We start from the raw sequence: 20,441 nt of genomic DNA, 5'->3' as shown, positions 1-20,441 counted from the left end.
CCCATTACCTTTTTCTGTATGTTCGATGATCTGCCGAATGGCTTTCTTCAGGCTGTTGGCTCTCAGCATGAGCTGCTCCCGAGGCCTGAAAATCTGCGGCCGGGAGGGGCACATGGAGCCCACAGGGTGGTCTCCCGCCGGGCCGCACACGGTGCCAGGCCCGTCCCCGTCCTCCGCCTCCTCCGCTATGGTGGGAGGTGGATTGGACAGGGACGACGAGGCCTGAGACTCATCATCCAACGTCCTGAGGAGGGAGTCCAGCTTCTCTTTCAGAACAGAGCACTAGACAAGGGACAAAATGGCATGGAATGCGTGCTCCCCCACGTCGGTGCCCACCCGCCCGCCTGCCCTGTGCCAGGAACGAACCTTCTTGGCCATGACCTCCGACTCGCCTGAGCTCTCGGTCGTCTTCTCATAGGCCTTGCCCACCCGGGCCACGAAGTCCTTCACAGTCTCACAGAGCACCCTGGGGCACAGAAACAGCGGGGCTGGGACCTGGCTCCCCGCCGCTGCCACCCCGAGTCCCACTGCGGAGGGCTCACTTGGCTGATGAGATCACCACTGAGTGCTGGTCCGAAGAGAGGATTTTAGAAAGGTGCGCGGCCACGGAGTCTTCATAGCAGAGAATTTGCTGCACCTATCAACAGCCGAGACAGGGCGCTGTCAACCCTGTGAGGACCCTGGCCAAGGCTGCCTCGCCTCTTCTTGGTAGCAGAGGACCCCCCACCCCAGACCCTGCCTAGCAGCCAACACTTCACTCACTGCCAGGACCACGCAGCAACTGCTGAGGCCATGGGAAATAGATCAAAAGCTTTTCCTCCCCCACTCACACAGACTGAGTAGGAGGAGGGAAAATGGGAGACAACCATGGAAGGGGTGTTCAAGATGTACTCACTACCTTACAAATGCAACACACACACACACTGAGCAGACAGGTGTGGATAAAAGGAAACCTGTCAGAACAGACAGAGCTGCCCCTCAGCGGAGGCCATGAGACTGGCTCAAGCTGCCGGCAGTCCTGTCCCCTCCTCCGTCAAGTGCTGGGGGCGTCCTCTTTGTTTGGGCTCCACTCGTCTGTCTGTAACTCACCACTTGCACTTCTCCCCTCTACCCTGGACACGGGAGCTGCCCCTCGAGGTGGACTGCTCGCTGGCCCCAGCTCTGACCAGCGCGCGTCAGCATGGCTGGGCAGTGAACACACCAGGCTTTGTACACACTCTTCTTCTCAAGAAGGAAAATGCACAAAGCACTCACGGCTCACTAACCATGCCAAAGCAGTGCAGGCACGCTGACCTGCAGCCTTGCTCACAGCCAACCACTGCCTGGTCTGATAACGCTCTGTCTCTGCACTGCCCTCAGCCCTCCTGCCTGGTCATCATGGTCACCTGGTAGCCAGATGGGGTAAGCACAATGGTGTTCCCAAGACAGTCTACACTCTAAGGAGAGCGGGTGACAGTGCCACCACTGAGGACAAGAACTCCACATTGAAGCACAGGAAGAGACATGAAAGGGAGGCTAAGAGGAAAGGTGGGCCAGGAGCAGGAGCACGAGGACTGCAGAAGGAGGCAAAGGGGACAAGAATTCCAGAGGTGGATAGTTGCAACAGGTGGAGGGGACAGCAGGTGGAGGGACAGCAGGTGGATGGATAGCAGGTGAAGGGACAGCAGGAGAAGGGACAGCAGGTAGAGGACAGCAGGTGGAGGGACAGAGGTGGATGGATAGCAGGTGAAGGGACAGCAGGAGAAGGGACAGCAGGTAGAGGACAGCAGGTGGAGGGACAGAGGTGGATGGATAGCAGGTGAAGGGACAGCAGGAGAAGGGACAGCAGGTAGAGGACAGCAGGTGGAGGGACAGAGGTGGATGGATAGCAGGTGAATGGACAGCAGTTGGAGGGATACCAGGTGAAGGGACAGCAGGTAAAGGGACAGCAGATGGAGGGACAGCAGGTGGAGGACAGCAGGTGAAGACAGCAGGTGGAGGACAGCAGGTGGAGGACAGCAGGTGAAGACAGCAGGTGGAGGACAGCAGATGGAGGGACAGCAGGTGGAGGACAGCAGGTGAAGGGACAGCAGGTAAAGGGACAGCAGGTGGAGGACAGCAGGTGAAGACAGCAGGTAAAGGGACAGCAGGTGGAGGACAGCAGGTGAAGGGACAGCAGGTAAAGGGACAGCAGGTGGAGGACAGCAGGTGAAGACAGCAGGTAAAGGGACAGCAGGTGGAGGACAGCAGGTGAAGACAGCAGGTAAAGGGACAGCAGGTAAAGGGACAGCAGGTGGAGTAGAGGTGCTGAGCAGATGGTAGGAGAATAAGAAGGCACTGGACGCCTCTGGAGTCCTGTGGTGGCTGTAGGAAACCCCGTGACAAGGCCTCCAGCATGGCCTCAGCATCACCTGCTCTCCCCACAGAGCCACGAGACCTGTCGGGAGCAGGGGAGCAGGGGAGCAGGGGAGCCCGTGCAGGGCCAGATCACACAGTGGGCGCGCACGACAAGTCTGGGCTGGGGTATGGCACGGGGCAGAACTCAAGGCCCCGAGTCCATCCTCAGCACTGTACCTCAGAGTCCTCACTGAAGTCTTCGGTGACGGTGGAGGAGGAGGCTTGCCGAGGGAGTTTGGTCTCGTACGCCATGACACTCCACCTGCACAGGCACAGGGTCAGCTCCGCCCCATTCCGCCCCAGCTCCGCCCTATGCGCTAGGGGTGACTGCCCCACTCTTCTGGGAGGGAAGGGTGGGAAAACGAGACTGTTGGCGTATATGACGGAGGGCATTCTGCAGTCATGAGACCCCGAGTCTAAGCAGCAAAGACTACAGGGCTCTCTGAGCCCCAAGGAACGCAGAGAAGACCCAACAGTTCTCGGCACGTTTCCCATGCTAGTTCCTCCAGCCTCGTCATAATCTGACCGAGCTCTAGAACTATCAGGGAAGAACTACAAGCTCAAGTCTGACATTTATGACAAAGCGGAGGCTCCCGCTGACGCCTGCTCGAGAAGCCCTCACTGCCGACGCACCTGTCCAGCATTTTAGTGCTGGCCCTCTCCAGCTTCGCCAGGATCTGGGGGAGCTGGGTGTCATCGTCACAGGCGGAGCCCCAACCCAGCACACGGGCCAGGTCATTCCCTGTCCCCAGGGGCAGCACTCCCAGCTGACACTGAGGAAAAAGCAGAGAAGACACTCAGGCACTTGGAGGCCCTGAGCAGTGGCACATGAAACACAGGAGATGTGAACAAGGGTGTGGCCTGCCTGCACCTTCTCTGCACCTTAGCCCTTGCCAGTGACAGCAGACACCAGGCTCACTGCCTCCTTCTCCACAGACTGTACTCTGCCAGTCACGTATCTCCACGATCATCAAGTTCTCGGACTCCTTCCCATAAGCAATGCTGAGATCACATTTGAAGCCACTCTGTACCTCCCCCCCCACAACCTGTCTCTCCATCCACCGTGCCTGTGTGTCTCCCTCCATCTCCATCCACCGTGCCTGTGTGTCTCCCTCCATCTCCATCCACCGTGCCTGGTGTGTCCCCCCACATCTCTCCATTTACTCTAAAAATATCCTGATGCCAACAACTCTCTGTGGATGCCCTAGGCTGGCCTAGATACATCTATCGACATTCCCCAAAGTCTTACACTGCACCTATCACACCCATCCAGAGTGTGCATCAAAGCCTCTCCATGCCAGATCATTGCTTAGAGGGCCCCCCAAATACTAGCTGCTCCTGAGGTCTCTTGCTACAGACTCTGATGACAGAGTGGCCAGTCAGACTCATCAGGGCCTGAAATGCAGCTTGGCCCAGGTCCTAGAGCCAGATCTACACCCTACCCTGGTAAGTATGGCACTAGTACTGTTCCCAATCCAGTTCACACAGGGCCTTCAACAGAGAGCACAACCTGTGGGCTGGAAATGCAGGGGTAGCACAGCAGGACACAGAGGAAAGCTGGCATAGAAGGGCCCTCAGGAGGGGGGCAGTGGGACTTCCTTGCACCTCACAGGAGAGCTGAGCAGTAAGAGTGATGGCTCATCCATAAAGGGGCAAGACCAAGTCAGCCACGAAGAAGAGAAAGGCAAGGAAAAGAGAGGAGAGAAGCAGCTAATGCAGGATCTCGTCAACTCTGCTGTCAGCGCAGAGGCTAACGGAGGACACAATACACAACTGTCCAAAAAGCATGGCCAAGGACAAAAGGGCAAGTCACCGAAAGACAGAGGCCAGAACAACACACAGATGGCCCACACCAAAGAGGACCTGGGGCTGGGGACCACTGGGGAAAACTGCACTTGTCACAGTTAGCCCACAGCTGGCAGGGGGAAGTCAGGAGGACAAGTTGTCAAGTTTCTGCTCAGACCCTGATGAACGGGACATCGCACAGCAGGGCTGAGTGATGGCTTAGGACTGACTGCACCAGGACACTGAACCTGAGGGTGTCCCCAGAATGGACATGGCGGCAGGCCCCATCACCATGCCTCCTTCAGGTGGGCATGGAGTGTGAGGAGAGGAACCCCAAGGCTCTGAGCACACAACACGTAACAGGAGCTGGGAAGAGAAACATCACAGGCGCAGGATCCAGGGGAATGAGAAAGAAGGACCAGAGCACATGGGCCAGAGAAAGCAGAGGAGACAAATGATTGTGGACCTGGGCGCAACGAAGGAAAATAAACCCTAAGGTTTCACTGTCCCGGCAGCAGTCACCCTTGTGAAGGATCCCGGTGGCAAGGCTAAGTGGAGCGCTCTAGGCATACCACCAGGAGGCTCTACTTCTCTTTCCTGAGCAGCGTGCAGGGCCTGGCTGTGTGTGGACTGTCCCCTCCCCACGGCCACTACCATTCCACTTAAATACGTGACAACATAGAGGGACCCACACAGGTACCAGGGTGAGCAGGGTTGGCCACTGAAAAATCTATTCCAGTCACAGGACCACCGTTGGCAGTGTAAGGCAATATGGGTTAATATTGTTTTTTTAATCTTGGTATATGAGTACCATTTTTCAGTGTGGCAGGAGCAACAATCTAAAGGAAAAGACTTTCTGTGTGCCAGTCCTGGGCTTGAACTCAGGGCCTAAGCACTGTCCTTGGGCTTTTTCCTCAACGCTAGCACTCTGCCACTTGAGCTTCTGGCCTTTTTGCAGTCCTGGCCTTGAGCTCAGGGCGTAAGCACTGTCCTTGGACTTTCTCAAGGCTAGAGCTCTACCACTTGAGCCTCAGTACTACTTCCGGCTTTTTTCTATGTATGTGGTACCGAGGAATCGAACCCGGGTCTTCATGCATGCTAGGCAAGCACTCTACCACTAGGCCAAACTCCCAGCCCAAGATTTTTTGTTGTTATTAATTTAAAAGCATGTTAATGACGGAATGACAAGCTGGAAAAAAATTCTCTAAAAAAAAATTTTTTTTTAATTTTTGGTTGAGGGGCCGGGAGTTTGGCCTAGTGGTGGAGTGCTTGCCTAGCCTGCACAAAGACCCAGGTTCAATTCCTCGGTACCACATACATAGAAAAAAGCCAAGTGGTTCTGAGGTTTAAATGGTAGAGATCTAGCCTTGGGAAAGCCCAGGAACAGTGCTCAGGCCCTGAGTTCAAGCCTCAGGACTGGCACTAAAAGAAAAAAAAATTTTTTTGGTTGGTCATGAGGCTTGAACTCAGGGGCTGGGCACTGCCCCTGAGCCTCTTTGTGCTCAAGGCTAGAACTCCACCACGTGAGCCACAGTGCCACTTCTGGTTTTTGAGTGGTTAACAGGAGATATGAGTCTTACAAGCTGGCTTTGAATTGTAATCCTCAGATCTCAATCTCCTGAGTAGCTAGTCACTGGTGCCCAGCTCCCATTTTCTATTTTTGTAATTTGATTTCTGATAAGAATTTTTTTCCAGCCCGACAGCCCAGGCACTAAAAGCCATGAGACTGATCTCCAATTAATCACCAGAAAACTGGAAGTGGTGCTATGGCTCAAGTGGTAGAGCACTAGCCTTGAGCTAAAGAGCTCTGGGACAACACCCAGGCCCCACCAGTTCAAGCCCCACGACCAACCAGAAAAAAGAAGAAGAAGGAGGAGGAGGAGGAGGAGGAGGAGGAGGAGGAGGAGAAAAAGTGTGTGGGGGGGTGAGAGCTGAATAGGCGATACATGTAACTATGGTAACTGAGACATTTAATTTCATCAAAATAAAATAAATAAGGAGTGGGAACTAGTGCATGCCCCTCGGGAGGGCGGCTGGGCCGTGTATGCCAACCCTCTACCTGGGTGTCCTCAAAGGGCAGGACACAGCCTCCAGAGGGCTGGAGCTCAGGGACCTTGGCTGCATGCACCAAGGAGGGAGGCCAACCCAGACCCTCAGCTCTGTCCAGTGGAGACTATCCCACAGAGACGCTGACTGAACAAAGTGAGAGAAGCCCAGCATACTACTGATTTCAAAAGAATACCAGCAGACTCGGAGATAAGTAGCAGGAATCCTAATTTAAGCCTGCACTGTGGCCAGGCACACCAGTGGTTCACGCCTGTAATGTCAGCTTCTCAGGAGGCTCAGATCTGAGAATCATCGTTCAATGCCAGCATGGGCAGAAAATCTGGTGAAGATTCTTTATCTCCAATTAACCACCAGAAAATCAGAAGTAGAGCTGTGGCTCAAGTGGTAGAACACTAGCCTTGAGCCAAAGAGACGCTCAGAGAGAGTAGGTAGGCCTTGAGTTCAACCCCCCCCAGTACCACCGCACACACAGAGACTGCATTATGGGTCCCCTACTCATCGTATAGGAGTTGGGGCACTGGCTATGACTCGGGAAGGAGATGAAGTGAAAATTCCATGACTGTGACAAGCATTTTCTTAGTCAACAACTAGGACATCTATTTTCATTTTAATGCCGAAGTCTAGACTCAACGAACCCTAACACTGACCTCATCCCCGTCCCAAGGCAGAAGCTTCAGGCGGTAAGTCCCATCACCTCTCACTGAGAGATCGAGGCCCCAGCCCTGCTCCCGAGGCCATGCTCTTGAAGCAGCTCTCTATCTCACTGAATTTCCCACCTGCTCTCAAGGCAGAGCCCAGGCTCCACACCACCCACCGCGCCGGTGCCTACCAGGGCAGATGCTCTCAAGTGGCTCGGCTGAGACCCCAAGCCGCTTTCTGACCTCTGACCTCGGCAGGGCTGCCTCACCCAGTACCTGCTTGTGAAGGTTGAGGCTGTCGATTTCCGAGAGGACCCAGCCAACACTGCCATCCCCGCCACAAACCAGAATCCGGAAAGTGTCAAATTTCTGGAATAACCGCAAGCTGCAGAGGAAAGAGAAAGTCAATGAAACCTTCCTGCTTCTACAGAAACAAAACAAAACAGCTGTGTCAGTCCTGGGCTCAGGGAAAAGACCTGACCCTGCAGGCTGGCCAGGAGTACACACAGGCTCTCCTGGGCCACACCAGCTGGCCACACAGCCTCACTCAGGCCCCTCTCTGACAGTGTGGACAGCCAGCAGTGGCACTGGTCCTAGCCAGGCCTTCTACGCAGGAGCAGGGTAACCTGAGGCAGTGGAGCCCTGAGAAGACACTGAAACCTGCAGAGCGCCACCATGACCAGCGTCAGCCAAAGGCAGGAGCCAGAGGATCCACCTGCCATTGCGTCCTTCACCTGGCCTGCCCACATGCTGCCCAGCCGACCCTCCCCGTGCCCTCAGCCGCCTCATACCTTGAGCCTTCGCGCCACCTCCGCCGGCAGTCACTCTCTGCCCAGCATTCACACAGCCCCAGTTTCGGGTTGCCATCAAGATACCTGGCCCCTCTCACCGCTCTCACAGTTCTGTGATCTGAGCCCCTCTCTCCTGGTAACTCCCCACTGCCTCCTCCCTCCCATTTGGGGTCCCTATTGGGGCACCATGGCTGTCTTCACAGTCCTTTACAGCTGCCTTCTGCACACCCTGACCTCTCCGTGGAGGTCCCCCGGGGTCCTGCAGGGCCCCCAGCAGGGTGTGTCTTTTGAGGAGTGGCCGGCAGCCACAATGCACCTCTCAGGGCCCAGCTCTGTCGGGATCCCCAGAGTCGCGGAGCCTCCTGACTGTGCGCCGGGCCTTCCCACAACGCCAGTGCCATCCAGCGTCTTGCTGTAAGAGGCCGCCCCCGTATCAGGAGAAGGATGAACATTCTCAGCTTCGTCAAGACCCTCCCTCCCTGCATCTGCACACCACTCTTCCCAGCCGGGCACCGGGTGTTCGGGAAGAGAAAGGCAAGAGTACCCAGTGAGCACACAGGCTGAATGCAAAGGCTGCCACAGCCAGACATGGGGACAGCAGCTTGACTTAGGAAACCCAGCTAAGATCCCAAAGAATCTGAGCATCAGCCCACTGAACTGGCAGACAGCCTGCCATGAGACCTGTGGACTGAGCACGCGCCCCTTCAAGACCCCGCCTCAAACAGCAGTACTGGGAGAGGGCTGGGACGAGTAACCCGCCAATAACTCAGGTCTCAACGCAGCAGGCTGCGCCTGGCTTTCAGTGACAAGAATCACCTCCATGCACGCTTTGAATTCTAACTCCAGGAGACTGTATGTTCCCAGCCCGCTAGAGAAGCATGGGAAGGTGAGGCCAGACTAAGGAAGAGGAAGTAGTAGGTCTAGGTCCTGTCAGGAGCTGGACAGATCAACTGTTCAGACACAGGAAGTGCCACTTCGGCGAGACTTCCTTCCGCTGAAGTCCGCCTGCACACATGCGGGAATAAGTACTACCTCTTCACCCGTGTTCTACTGCACTGTGGATCTGTCCAGAGCCACTGCAAAATCGTCACCCAGTAGCCCAGGAGACCCATTTAGCAGCCATCCCGCAGCCAGGTGAGGCGCACCTCGGCTCCGGGTGAACCCATTTCATCAACCTCAGAGTCATGCAGAGGAGAAGTGTGTCAGAGCCAACAGGCCAAGGGTGCCACTTGTGTCTGCGTGCCATCAGGCGAGGCATGGCTGGGAAAGATCAGCTGACAGTCAATGTGCACAAGCCATGGCATGCCATCCAAGGGTGGCAGTCAGCCAGGCCGAGTGCCAGCAGCACCTGGCTCCCAAAGAGCTCCCTCCTCAATTCCCCCAAACCACACAAGGTAGCTAGGGCTATCAGCACTCTGCACACCACCTTCCACACTAGCTGTCCTCGCAGTCTGACCTCAACTGGTGTTTCCATACAAGAGGAATCTGCACAAATGGCAACACTACAGAAGCAAACATTCCCTACAAACCTGTGAAAAGAACAAAGCAGCTCCCCTCGACACTGGTGCCTCTCACACCTTGCCACCTTAAATGTTGAGGGGTGTTATGCTCTAAAACAGAAGAGCCCCTGTGGCCCCAGTAGAGAGACGCTTTGGGGCTGGGAGTTTGGTCTGATGGTAGAGTGCTTGCTTAGCACACACAAAAACCCTGGTTTGATTCCTCAGTACCACATACATAGAAAAAAGCTAGAAGTGGTGCTATGGCTCAGAGCTCTAGCCTTGAGAAAGTCCAAGGACAGTGCTCAGGCCCTGAGTTCAAGCCTTAGGACTGGCAAAAGAGAGAGAGAAAAGAGAAAGAAAGAGAGGGGGGGGTGTCTTCCTAGGAAGTAAGCCAGAGGTAGAGAGCGCTAAGCAAGCAATAAGTGAACCCCCCCGGGCTGCAGTGACACATGCGACAGCATGCTGCATGCAGCAGCCCCCCAGCTGTTCTTGGAGAATGCATGTGGGATGTGCATATGGGCACGTGTTTGCCATGTGTGCACATATTGTGTGCATATGTACACCTATAGTAGAAGAAAGGACACACACCTCCAGCAACTATTAAGAGCAGGTCCCTCTGCAAGTAGAATTGGGGAAGGGGTAATTCAAGAAAGACAATTTCTTTCTTACTTAAAAATGTCTGTACCTTTGAGCTTACTAAAATAAATACGCCATAACCTATAAAACACTAAAAATTCCAACTTTCTAGGAAATGGTCTAGAGACGTGGCTTGAGACCACAGGAGTTCAGTCCCCGGCACAGCCACCAGAAAGACTATTCACAAGCTTCCTACCCGAGGTGCGGTCCTCCGTTCATGAGGTCAAAGACCTGCGCAGGGTTCAGCAGCTGCTTAAATCTTCTGAGAAACTTTACGCCTTGGTTGTCCCCACTTTTGGAATTGACAAAGACCAACAGCGGACTTGTGCAAGATGGGGGACAGGTGGCCTTCCAGAATCCTGGGTGTGTCAGAGAAGAGGAGCTCAGTGAGCACTGAGGAGCTGGGGACTGTGGAGTCGATGAGCAGCGAGAGCACAGATCTCTCCCTCCCTCTCTCTCTCACACACGCACACACGCACGCATGCACGCACGCACACACGCACCCATCATGGGAGGCAAGTCTGCATGCTTGTGTGAGACCTCTCCCAGGTGTGAGGTGTGAGCTGAGCCCCAGAATCGGAACATTTACACACGTTCCCAGTTTCACCTCCCGGCACTGCTGTCACCTATTCCTCCGAGCCCCAAGCCCCAGGGCCCCTGACTTTCAGCAGAACTTGTGACTTTGGATGTCTCAATGCGGGAGCCTAACAAGTGAGCCAGCATGCTAGCTTCTGCCATGGTGGGGACAGGGACAGGCCACTCTAGCCCAAAGCAGTTGAGATGGCGTTTGACCCATTTCCATGGAAAAGCCATGGGAACAGCTTTCCAGGCAAGCGTGAGACAACAGCAAAAAACCACGACACCAGTTCCCTCCCTCTGCCCAGCTTGTGTATGGGGCCAGCCTCTGGCTGACCCCATCTCCAGGCGTCCAGACCAGCAGTGTGAGGTGGTAAAGAAGCCCTGGGCCCGGCAGGGCGGAGAGGGACACCCACCATCAGAGTCGATGCTGTTGAGCGCAGTGGGCGGGATGACTGACACCTTGCAGAGGCCAAGCGGGCACTTGGTCAGCAAGGACTCTTTACACGCCGTGTGAACCTGGAACAAGAACCATGTGTCATGGAGGGAGGCAGGGAGGGGACAGTCCCCTCCTCACACACCACCTTGCTCCTTAATGCCACAGCTGGTGATCCACCGTGGGAGACACAGGTGTTGTCTCCTGGCACACTGTGCCCTGGACTTCTACCTGAACAAACATGTAGGGGGAGCCGGTCAGAGTCCCGCCCCGCCCAGGGCTGCTCCACTACAGCTACTGCAGTGAGTCATCGTGTGCTGACCAGAGCCACGGCCACCCAAGGGGCTCCCACAGGGCGATGACTTGATGAGGCCAGCCCAGGACACAAAGCCTCTTCAAGAACTGCCCACTGCCAGGCGGCTGGGACACTTGAGGTTTGAAAATCAGCAGAAAGCAATACTGACAACTCAGTGAAGAATAAGGATGACCAGACCCCGTGGGAAGGACAGGTAACTGGGCGGCCCAAACCCCATGCCTCAGGTCCAGGGGCCTTCACACACTGGGGCAGAGTGGTCAGCAGGCAGACCAGATCCACTCACCATGGCCCTGCACCAGAGGCAGCGCCAGTCCTGCAGGCGCAGCACACTGCCGCACGTCTTGTCGCACACAGTACATTTGGCGCTCACAGGCAAGTTTCCTTCCAGCCACTGGTGCGGCATGGAGATCTGCAGACCAAGCAGAAACATGCCAGGGAGAGCCAGAGCTCTGGCCCAAAGTCAAGGAGGAGTCCGGGGGCAGAGTGGTCTTTGCAAGCTCAGCCAAGGCCTCTCCCTGGGGCCAGCATGGGGCAGGACCACTCACTCCACGGCACCCATGGGGAGGGCAGCCAGACTTGCAGGGGTGAGAGCAGACCTGGGAGGGTAGAATGACCCCGGAGCCCACACATCATTGGAGACCCCACCCCAGTGCGACGCTCTCAAATGAGATGCACAGGCTGCACACGGGGCAAGAGGGACCGTGCAGGTCTGTGTCTCCACTCCATCTCCCCAGGCCTACCCCGTCCTCATCCTCCATGATGTCCTTCCCGATGGAGGCCAGCGTGGTCCACTTGCAGTTGTTGGTTGCACGCACGGCACACCGCTTGTGGGCCTTAAACTTGCACACTGTGAGAGAAGGAGCATGCAAACTCGTGAGCTGCTTAGGAAGATGAGGGCGGAACGTGGCGCTTTCCTCTGTGATCGGGAGCAGAGCATGCGTGCAGACCAGCTGGCAGGAGAGCCAGGAGTGAGCAGCTGGACTTGCTGCTGCACACGACCACTGCTGTCACAATATTCAGGTCTGTCCAAGAAGCCACCGCTTATGCAGTCCCTGCTCAGAAAGGCCCTGCTCAGTGGCCAGGGTGGTACCCTGCACAAGTCTTGTGTCCCTGCTCATGTTCCATCCCTGCTCATGGCACAGGAAGCAGCCCCATGCCTGAGGCCTGGATCCCCACAGCCTCCTTCCTCTGGTCCCTGACTGAGGACTGTGACAACCGATCTGTGAAGAACTGCTCTGCAGGTGAAGCAGAGAGAAGCAGAGCAGTGGAAATCATTTTAGCCTGGAGTGACCAAAGTGTCCAGACTTCCGGGCTTTATCGAGGACTACCTCAGGCCACCGTGGGACATGGAATAACCAAGCAGCTTCCTACCTTCACAGGACAGCCCATGCGACGTGACCCCAGACAGAGCCTCACGACACACGTTGCAGTAGGTTGGCCTCGCGTGTGAACAGGCGTACCAGTTGTGCATCCCTGAGAAGTGGTCCATGCTGTACTGGGTAGGCTGGAAGAACCAAGTGAGGATGGCAAAGATAAGAGGCCCCTTTGACATTCTTACATGTGGCAACTTGCACTGAATTGTATTCCAGAAGAGGAGGAGGGAGGAGGGCAGGGGCTGGGAAGAATGAGAGGGCACATGTTTACAGGGACAAGCTGACAGTGACATTCTCTAGTGCCAGCGGTGTGTGGGAGGTGCAGGATGGCAGGTCATTAGGGCAAGAGGGCAGCAACAACAGGTGGCACCGGCAGGTGCCAGCAACACACAACAACGATAGGCATAGGTGGAAGGATGTTGTTCTCTTTTAACCTCAAAATGCTCCCTGTTCTGGACCGTCTTGAGTGCTGCAATCCAGTCTTCCATTTCTTTTCTGCTATCAGCACATAAGATGAGCTTCCTACAGGGGGTGATGACCTAGAGGAAGAGTATGTTCAATGTATCGTGAGCAAAGCCGAGGTGACAGCTACAGGAGCTACCAAACCAACCGGCAAAGAAACAGAGTACGTGTATGCGTGCGTGTGCGTATGTGTACTTCTTTGGGGTATTTATTCTGGAAAGTATAAATCAAGTGGTTCTCCTGGGATATCATCAAGAATAATCTCAGAGTGAAACGACGTTTCTAAGTTCATCAGCAAATCTAAATAGGCATTTGCAACTACTTACACATAAGAAGCTGTACAAACTTGGAAGGGGAAAAGAAAAACACCTTAAGTAAATAAGGGGAAGCAAACACAGAAAACAGATCCACTGATCCAGAGACCTCCCCCCAAGTGGAGCCCGTGGACCTGGAGGAAGTTACTCATCATCCAGTCACTCTACAGAATGTGGGCAGGTGTCTCGCTACAGAAGGGCCTGAAGTACTGGAGATGAGGTCATAAACTTGCTAATAATCAACAATGCTGCTGACATGGCTACAATGTAGAGTTCTATAAATCAACAGAAAAAGGGCTCTGCACTTGAATTTCACAGAGGAAATACAAAGCAGATCCCAGCAGTCACTCTGGTCATGGGTGCTGAAAAAGGCAGTGTCCCCTCTCCTGTCAGACAGCCAGAGCTGTAAAGGAGATAACCCAGAGTGTGGCAAAGTGTGGGAGAAGAGTTCTCAGAATTCCCAGGAAGCAGACAAGGCATGCACTCTTTTAGAGAAAAAATTTGGCATAGTTTATCTAAATTTCAAAGGTCATAAGCTCTTACTTCATTTTGTATTTCAATTACGTAAAATCTGAGTGGCTCCAAAGTTAAATCTACAAAACTAAAGTCTGGCTTTTTTACTACTCCTTTCTATCCTAGTTCCCACTGTGGCTTGAAAAAACATGTATGACATCTATCACCATTTTTTTGCCAGTTCCAGGACTTGAACTCAGGATCTGAGCACTGTCCTTGAGCTTTCTCAAGGCTAGAGCTCTACCACTTGAGCCACAACACCACTCCCAGCTTTTTTCTATTGTATGTTACTGAGGAATCGAACCTGGGTCTTTGTGCATGCTAGACAAGCACTCTACCACTAGGTCAAACTCCCGACCCTGATCATTACTTTTTTGTGTGTGGGTCATGGGGCTTGAACTGGCCTGGGTGCTGCCCCTGAGCTCTTCAGCTCCAGACTACTGCCCTACCTTTGAGCCAAGCACTGCTTCCCATTTTCTAGAGGTTCACTGGAGATAAGAGTCTCAGGTCTTTTTGTGCCAAGGCTGGCTTTGAACCTGATCCTCAGATCTCAGCCTCCTGAGTAGCTAGGATTACAGGAATGAGTCATCGAGCCCAGATACTATCACTACATTTTTAAGATACTTGCAAATACACCTCTTTCCTCACTACCTCATTTATTTTATTTATTGACATTGATTTATTTATTTTGTCGGTTGTGGGACTTGAACTCTGGGCCTAGGTGCTGAGCCTGAGCTCTTCAGCTCAAGGCTAGCACTCTACCACTTGAGCCACAGCACAATTTCTGGTTGCTAATTGGAAATGAGAGTTTCATAAACTTTCATGCCTGGGCTGGCTTTGAACGTTAATCTTGGCCTCCGGAGTAGCTAAGAACACAGGTTGAGCCACCAGCCCATGGCCTCACTCCCTCTTTTTACAGATCAGCCATGGCACACAAATATCTCCCACGTGGCCCTGGCTCCCTCCTGGAGCCTGGCACCTGTTCTTCCTCACGATACTGTCATTCAACTGGTGCCCTGGTGACCAATCAGAACGATGAACTGCCTACTAACCTTTGCTGTTTCATCCAGTGACACAGGGGTCTTTGATGCAAATTCCTAGAAATAGAGATGCCTTGAGAGAGTAAATGCAGATGCAATTTTGCTAGCTGCTGACAAACTTCCTTCCATAGGGACTGTACCATTTTACATACCTATTGACATGTTTTTGTTGTTGGCTTTTGTTTTGTCAGTAGCGGGGCTTGAACTCTGGGCTAGATACTGTCGCTAAGCTCTCCAGCTTAAGGCTAGTGTTTTACCACTGGACCCACAGCATCACTTCCCAACAAGTTTTTTTAATGCCTATTTTTCTGGAAATTCACAATAAAATATTACTTAACTTCTGGATTTTTGCCATCTTACAGTTTTTACATTAAGATGAGTCAATTTAGGAACCCCCAATTTAAATTACTTCATGACCCTGTTTTGAGCATAGAGCTCTTTGAGGCCAATTCCTGCAATGATTCATCTTCACCGAGACGGTAATGGAACCATGGTCTCAGTGCGTGGCTTGTTTGCTCTCACAGACTCAGGGAGCCAGGCTAGGGACAGGTGGCAAAAGAGCTAGGAGTGTGCCAGAACAAGGCTGAGAACACAGGCTGAGTGCTGCCTCCTAGGACTGAGAGGAGGAAGATGCAAGGCGCCCAGGGGCCTCCAACCCACTCGACCCCCGACCCCCGTGGTCTCCTCACAATTTTGGTAGTGTTTGCTCTAGATCTTAGGGTCAAGAACAGGACCTGCAAGGTTTTTACCCAGCTTGAACTCACGCTGGGAGGAGATAAGACAGACAACCATCTCCCACACAGACAAGGCCAGAGGAAGGCAAAGTGGTGCTGTGCTGGTGATGCTCCGGATATGGTCAGGGAGGCCTACGGAGAACTAGGACCAGACAGCTAGAGCCTGGGCCGATGATCCGGGAATCCCATCAACTGCTCATGAGGTCCACAGTATTTCCTTAACGGTTCACTCAGCAAAACACATACAGTAGCTGGGCAGGGTGGCTGACACCTGTAATCCTAGCTACTCAGTAGGCTGAGATCTGAGGATCGTGGTTCAAAGCCAGCCCAGGCTGGAGTCCATGAGACTCTTATTTCCAATCAATCACCAGAAGACCAGAAGTGGTGCTGTGGCTCAAGGGATAGGGCAGTAGCCTTGAGCTGATGCGCTCAAAGACAGCAGCCAGGCCCAGAGTTCAACTCCCACGACTGACAATCAATCAGTCAATAAATAGATCAAAATCAAGAACATATACTTGTGCAACTCAGGGACACTACACAATAGGAAATCTATCCCTATATGTTGGCTTCGTCTACTGTTCCCACAACAGCCCCCACCACAACTCTAGGCTCTGCAAGTGGTGGGAAAACTGAATCTTTGGCCCACACCCATCCTCAGATGTGAATGGTGGACATTACTGGAAGACTTGCATATGGTTAGGCCGCCTGCGCAGTGATCACACAAAGAACCATTATGGTAAGGACGGGAGTTGACGGGACAGGTGCACGTTCAGAAACCCAGCTCAAGCTTTTCTTCCTCTGTGGCGATGAAGTCTGCATATGAAGAAACAGACACAGACCTGAATCCTGCCACCGGCTGCCTCAATGCGAGCAGCTCCTTCTAAACAAAAATGGGAAACCAGGCACAGGTGGCTCACACCTGTAATCTTAGCTACTCGGGAGGCTGAGATCTGAGGATAGCAGTTCAAAGCCAGTCTGGGCAGGAGACTCTTATCTCCAAATAACCACCAGAAAACTGGAAGCAATGCTGTGGCTTAAAGTGGTAGAGCACCAGTCTTGAGCTGAAGAGCTCAGGGACAGCACCCAGGCCCAGTGTTCAAGCCCTATGGCCAAACAAAAAAAAAGAAGTGGGGTCAGGGACACTGTGGCTCAAGTGACAGGGTGCCAGCCTTGAGCAAAAATCAGTGTCAAGACCCTGAATTCAAGCCCCAGTCACCGTACACACTCATGCGTGTGTACCCAGGCACGCACACACACAGTCCTTAAAAGGACAGGGGATGGTCAAAGCCTCGAGCAGAGCCATGGAGCTGAGTGGAGCCCAAAAGGCCCGGCACTGTTTGTAGGCCTCTGCCTTTGAAATGCTCACCAGCTCCATCCTGTGCGTCCTCTGAGAGCCAGGGTTGCCAACGGCAGTGGTGTTAAGTCTTAGCATTACCATGGGGCACTGAGCAGTGATATCACCAGGACTACATCGGACCTTGCACACATGAGCCTCCCCAAGCCCTCCATCTCCAATACTGCCCATGTTATACAACCAGGAGGCATTTCCCACTGGACAGGAAAGGCTCTGGTCCTGACAGTGCCCAGCTGTGAGAGCTGTCACAGAGAAAGCCCACCAAACACAAAGCTATCTCTGACTTCTCTCCTGTTAGGCCCTGCCACCTCAGCTTCTCAGCCACTTTGAACAAACAGCAGGCCTATCCCAGCCCCTCCTGTACCTTCCTGACCTGTAAAGCTTCCATTCCCACACCCGACCCCGCCCATGTCTTCAGCACTGCAGTTTTCTTTTTGGCCAGTCCTGAGGCTTGAACTCAGGGCCTGGGTGCTGTCTGAGTCTCTTTGTGCTCAAGGCTAGTACTCTAGCATTTGAGCCACATAGCGCCACTCCTGCTCAGATCTGGCTTTTTTTTGGGGGGGTGTGGGGGGGGCAAGAGGAAGGGCAGTCCTGGGCCTTACACTCAGGGCCTGGGCTGAGCAACCACTTGAGCAACAGCACCACTTCTGGTGCTGTGGTTCCAAGGAATCGAGCCCAGAACTTTGTGCATGCTAGGCAGGCATTGTACCAGTAGGCCATACTCCTGGCCCCTCAGATATCATTCTTTTACCCACGAAAATTTCTGAGATCAAAAGCTTATTGCATGATGTATTGATTCTCATTCTCTAGAGTACAACACTCCATATGGAGTATAATACTTCATGGATAACATACAGTAAAAACTTATCAAGATTGGCCGGAGGAATGGCTCAAGTGGTAGAATACCTGCCTAGCCAGCATGAGGCCAAGTTCAAATCTTAATACTGCCAAAATGTATGCATCGGTCTGTCTCTCTGTCTTAGAGCTAGGTACCAGTGGCTTACATATGTAATCCTAGCAACTCAAGGGACTGAGATCTGAGGATCATGGTTCAAAGTCAGCCCGGGTAAGAAAGTCCATGAGACTCATATGTTCAATAAACTACTAAGAAAAGGCTGGAAGTGACGCAAGGGCTCAAGTAGTAGAGCTCAGGAATAGCACCCAGGCCCTGAGTTCCAGCACTAGGACAAGCCAAAAAGGGAAGGAAGGAAGGAACGAAGAGAGGGAGGGACAGGAGGAGAGAAAGAGAGAGGGAAACAAACCAGACATGGCTATGCATACCTGTGATCCTAGAACTCAGAAAGGTAAGGAAGATTGCTGAATTCTAGGCCAGCCTAGGCTACACAGTAAGACACTGTCTCAAAAACAAACAAAACAAAATTTAAAAAAAATGTTGAGATCTGAAGAATGCATAGAAGTCAGCCCAGGTGGAAAGTCATGGAGTTTCTCTCCAGGAGTGGAGATGTGGCTCAAAACCAATGCTCGGGCCCCCCCAAAAAACCCCAAAACCTTAAATAAGCACCTCTGTCATAGCATCAGGGCCCCTAGAATGCATCCAATCCTTTACTCCAACAACAATCACATATTGTACACACAACGCTAGTCCCTCAGTAATCACTATGAGGACTGGAAACCACTCACGTTTTACAGGCTGCTGCAGTGGAATGCTGTGTTCCTATAACAGTGCTTGCACCACCTCTGAGAGAGAAACCACATTTGGTATAGCCCCAAGACATATTATTAGGTGATGAGAGCAAATGACAGGAACAGTATGTGTACAGAGGAAGTAGGAGCATTCGTCATCCCTCCTCAGGGACCTGTGAGTGGCCAAAAACCACTTTCTATCTTTTATTTAAGGCTTCTATGCCGTGTGTGTCTGTTACTGACTCAAAACACATCTACTAAAATTAAATCTTTACTATCCATGCAAAGGCTCCCCAAAAAGAGCTGTAAAAGTTCTATTTTTAGCTGGGCACCGGTGGCTCACGCCTGTCGTCCTAGCTATTCAGGAAGCTGAGATCTGAGGATCACAGGTCAAGGCCAGCCTGGGCAAGAAAGTCTGTGAGACTTATCCCCAATTAATCACAGAAAAAGCTGGAAGTAGTGCTGTGGCTCAAGTGACAGAATGCTAGCCTGGAGCAAAAGGAACTCGGGCACAGCACCAGGCCCATAGTTCAAGCCTTGGGACTGGCCAAAAAAAATTTATTTTTAATGGCCTATGTTATTACTTCACTATGTAGACAAACAAGTTAATGAGATGCCTTGAGCTATAGGAAGAATTTGCACACTACAATAATAGATGCGAAGATGTGGCATACTAAAAAAAAAAGATCAAAGCATTGTTAATTACTTATAATCCTTAATGCAAATGGAATCTGAGTCAGTATGTGATTTCTTGTAGATTCAATATGAATAAATTTCTTTCCAAAAGCAACCCCCCCACACACACACACAAATTCTAGTTTTGTTTCCATTCTTTCAGACAAGGTAACATCTCCACACAAGCCCAAGATACTCACACCAGATGGAATGACTGCTGCAATCGTAGAAGAGCTGGCCACAGAGGCCTCGAGAAGTCGTAGAGACAAGAGGAGGGCTAGACACACACCTATGAGATTCCCGCCGTGCAGGAGTGAGTGGATACTGGCTCACACCACTGCAGTGGCTGATGGAGCAGGACAGGAACACAGGGTATTGCTAACAACAGCAAACACAAATGGACACCTACAGCACCCTGTGATGTGCTCCACGGCCGGAGGTAGCAGTTATCAGGAGAGGAAATGAAACATAGCTAGTCATGGCTGTTCAAAGTCCCATAGCAAGCACAGGAGAGAGGCAGGGCACCAAGCAGCCTGGTGGCAGGCCAGGCCCCTGCCTCTACCCCAGCCACCTCTCATCTGGACTGAAGGGGAAAAGGCAAAGCACAAAACACAAAAGTGGTGGGTAGCAGGGGAGAGCAAGCTGGCACTCACCTAAAGCTCGAGCGGAGTTTGGCACCTCTCACTTCTCTTCCGGCTCACAACTGGCTTAAGGCTTGGCAAGAACAATTAAGCTATCAGACCAACTGCCCCTCCCTCTCTGGCCATGGTTCCCAAGAGTTCAGGATAGAAGGCAGAAAAGTAAGATCTGGACAGCAACGGCAGGAGTAGCACAGCACCACTGGGAAAACCACGTCCGACCACGGTCTCAGATACACATCCCACTGGTGAAAAGAGACCAAATGACAAGAAGACTAAGACCCTGCCATGCTGCAACCAAAAGGCAAATGGAGCACGCCCAAAAGCAAATTGTGGGGCCTTACACCTGGTGGCCAAAGGCCATGCCAAGCAAGGCACAGATGGACAAGGCTGGGCCTTGGGCCTGGACACAGTGTCAGATTTCACAGTTCATAGATTCCCAAATCAGATGACATGGATGTTCGCGTCCCTTTTCCTCTAACAGGAAAACTGAAATGCTGGATGCCACGAGGCATGCCAGCAGACATGCACAAGGCGGGAGTGAAGGGGGCAGCCGAGACTGATGTGGTCTCAG

The 20,441-nt window shown here is 52.8% G+C and overlaps 1 protein-coding gene across 4 annotated transcripts in view; it reads right to left on the bottom strand.

Annotated features, from left to right (window-relative positions):
- Nucleotides 1–20,441, bottom strand: part of Dgkd (diacylglycerol kinase delta) — a 91,896-nt gene that overhangs the window by 17,995 nt on the left and 53,460 nt on the right. For 3 of the 4 annotated variants that reach the window (XM_090355065.1, XM_090355066.1, XM_090355067.1), the window contains 12 exons: nt 12,928–13,032; nt 12,492–12,624; nt 11,861–11,967; nt 11,404–11,529; nt 10,785–10,887; nt 9,989–10,151; nt 7,143–7,251; nt 3,010–3,149; nt 2,554–2,638; nt 543–637; nt 367–466; nt 9–282 (listed from right to left, as the gene is read on the bottom strand). In XM_090355065.1, the coding sequence (XP_090211191.1) occupies nt 9–282; nt 367–466; nt 543–637; nt 2,554–2,638; nt 3,010–3,149; nt 7,143–7,251; nt 9,989–10,151; nt 10,785–10,887; nt 11,404–11,529; nt 11,861–11,967; nt 12,492–12,624; nt 12,928–13,032 (1,540 nt within the window). Of the gene's footprint in view, nt 1–8; nt 283–366; nt 467–542; nt 638–2,553; nt 2,639–3,009; nt 3,150–7,142; nt 7,252–9,988; nt 10,152–10,784; nt 10,888–11,403; nt 11,530–11,860; nt 11,968–12,491; nt 12,625–12,927; nt 13,033–13,281; nt 13,424–20,441 lie in introns of those variants that run through there. The other variant, XM_090355068.1, reaches the window with a different exon arrangement.

The sequence above is a fragment of the Megascapheus bottae genome, chromosome 21 (assembly GCF_031878675.1).
Source record: "Megascapheus bottae isolate mThoBot1 chromosome 21, mThoBot2.hap1, whole genome shotgun sequence".
In the NCBI taxonomy this organism is placed as follows: domain Eukaryota; kingdom Metazoa; phylum Chordata; class Mammalia; order Rodentia; family Geomyidae; genus Megascapheus; species Megascapheus bottae.
This window is presented reverse-complemented; position numbering and strand designations above follow the sequence as displayed.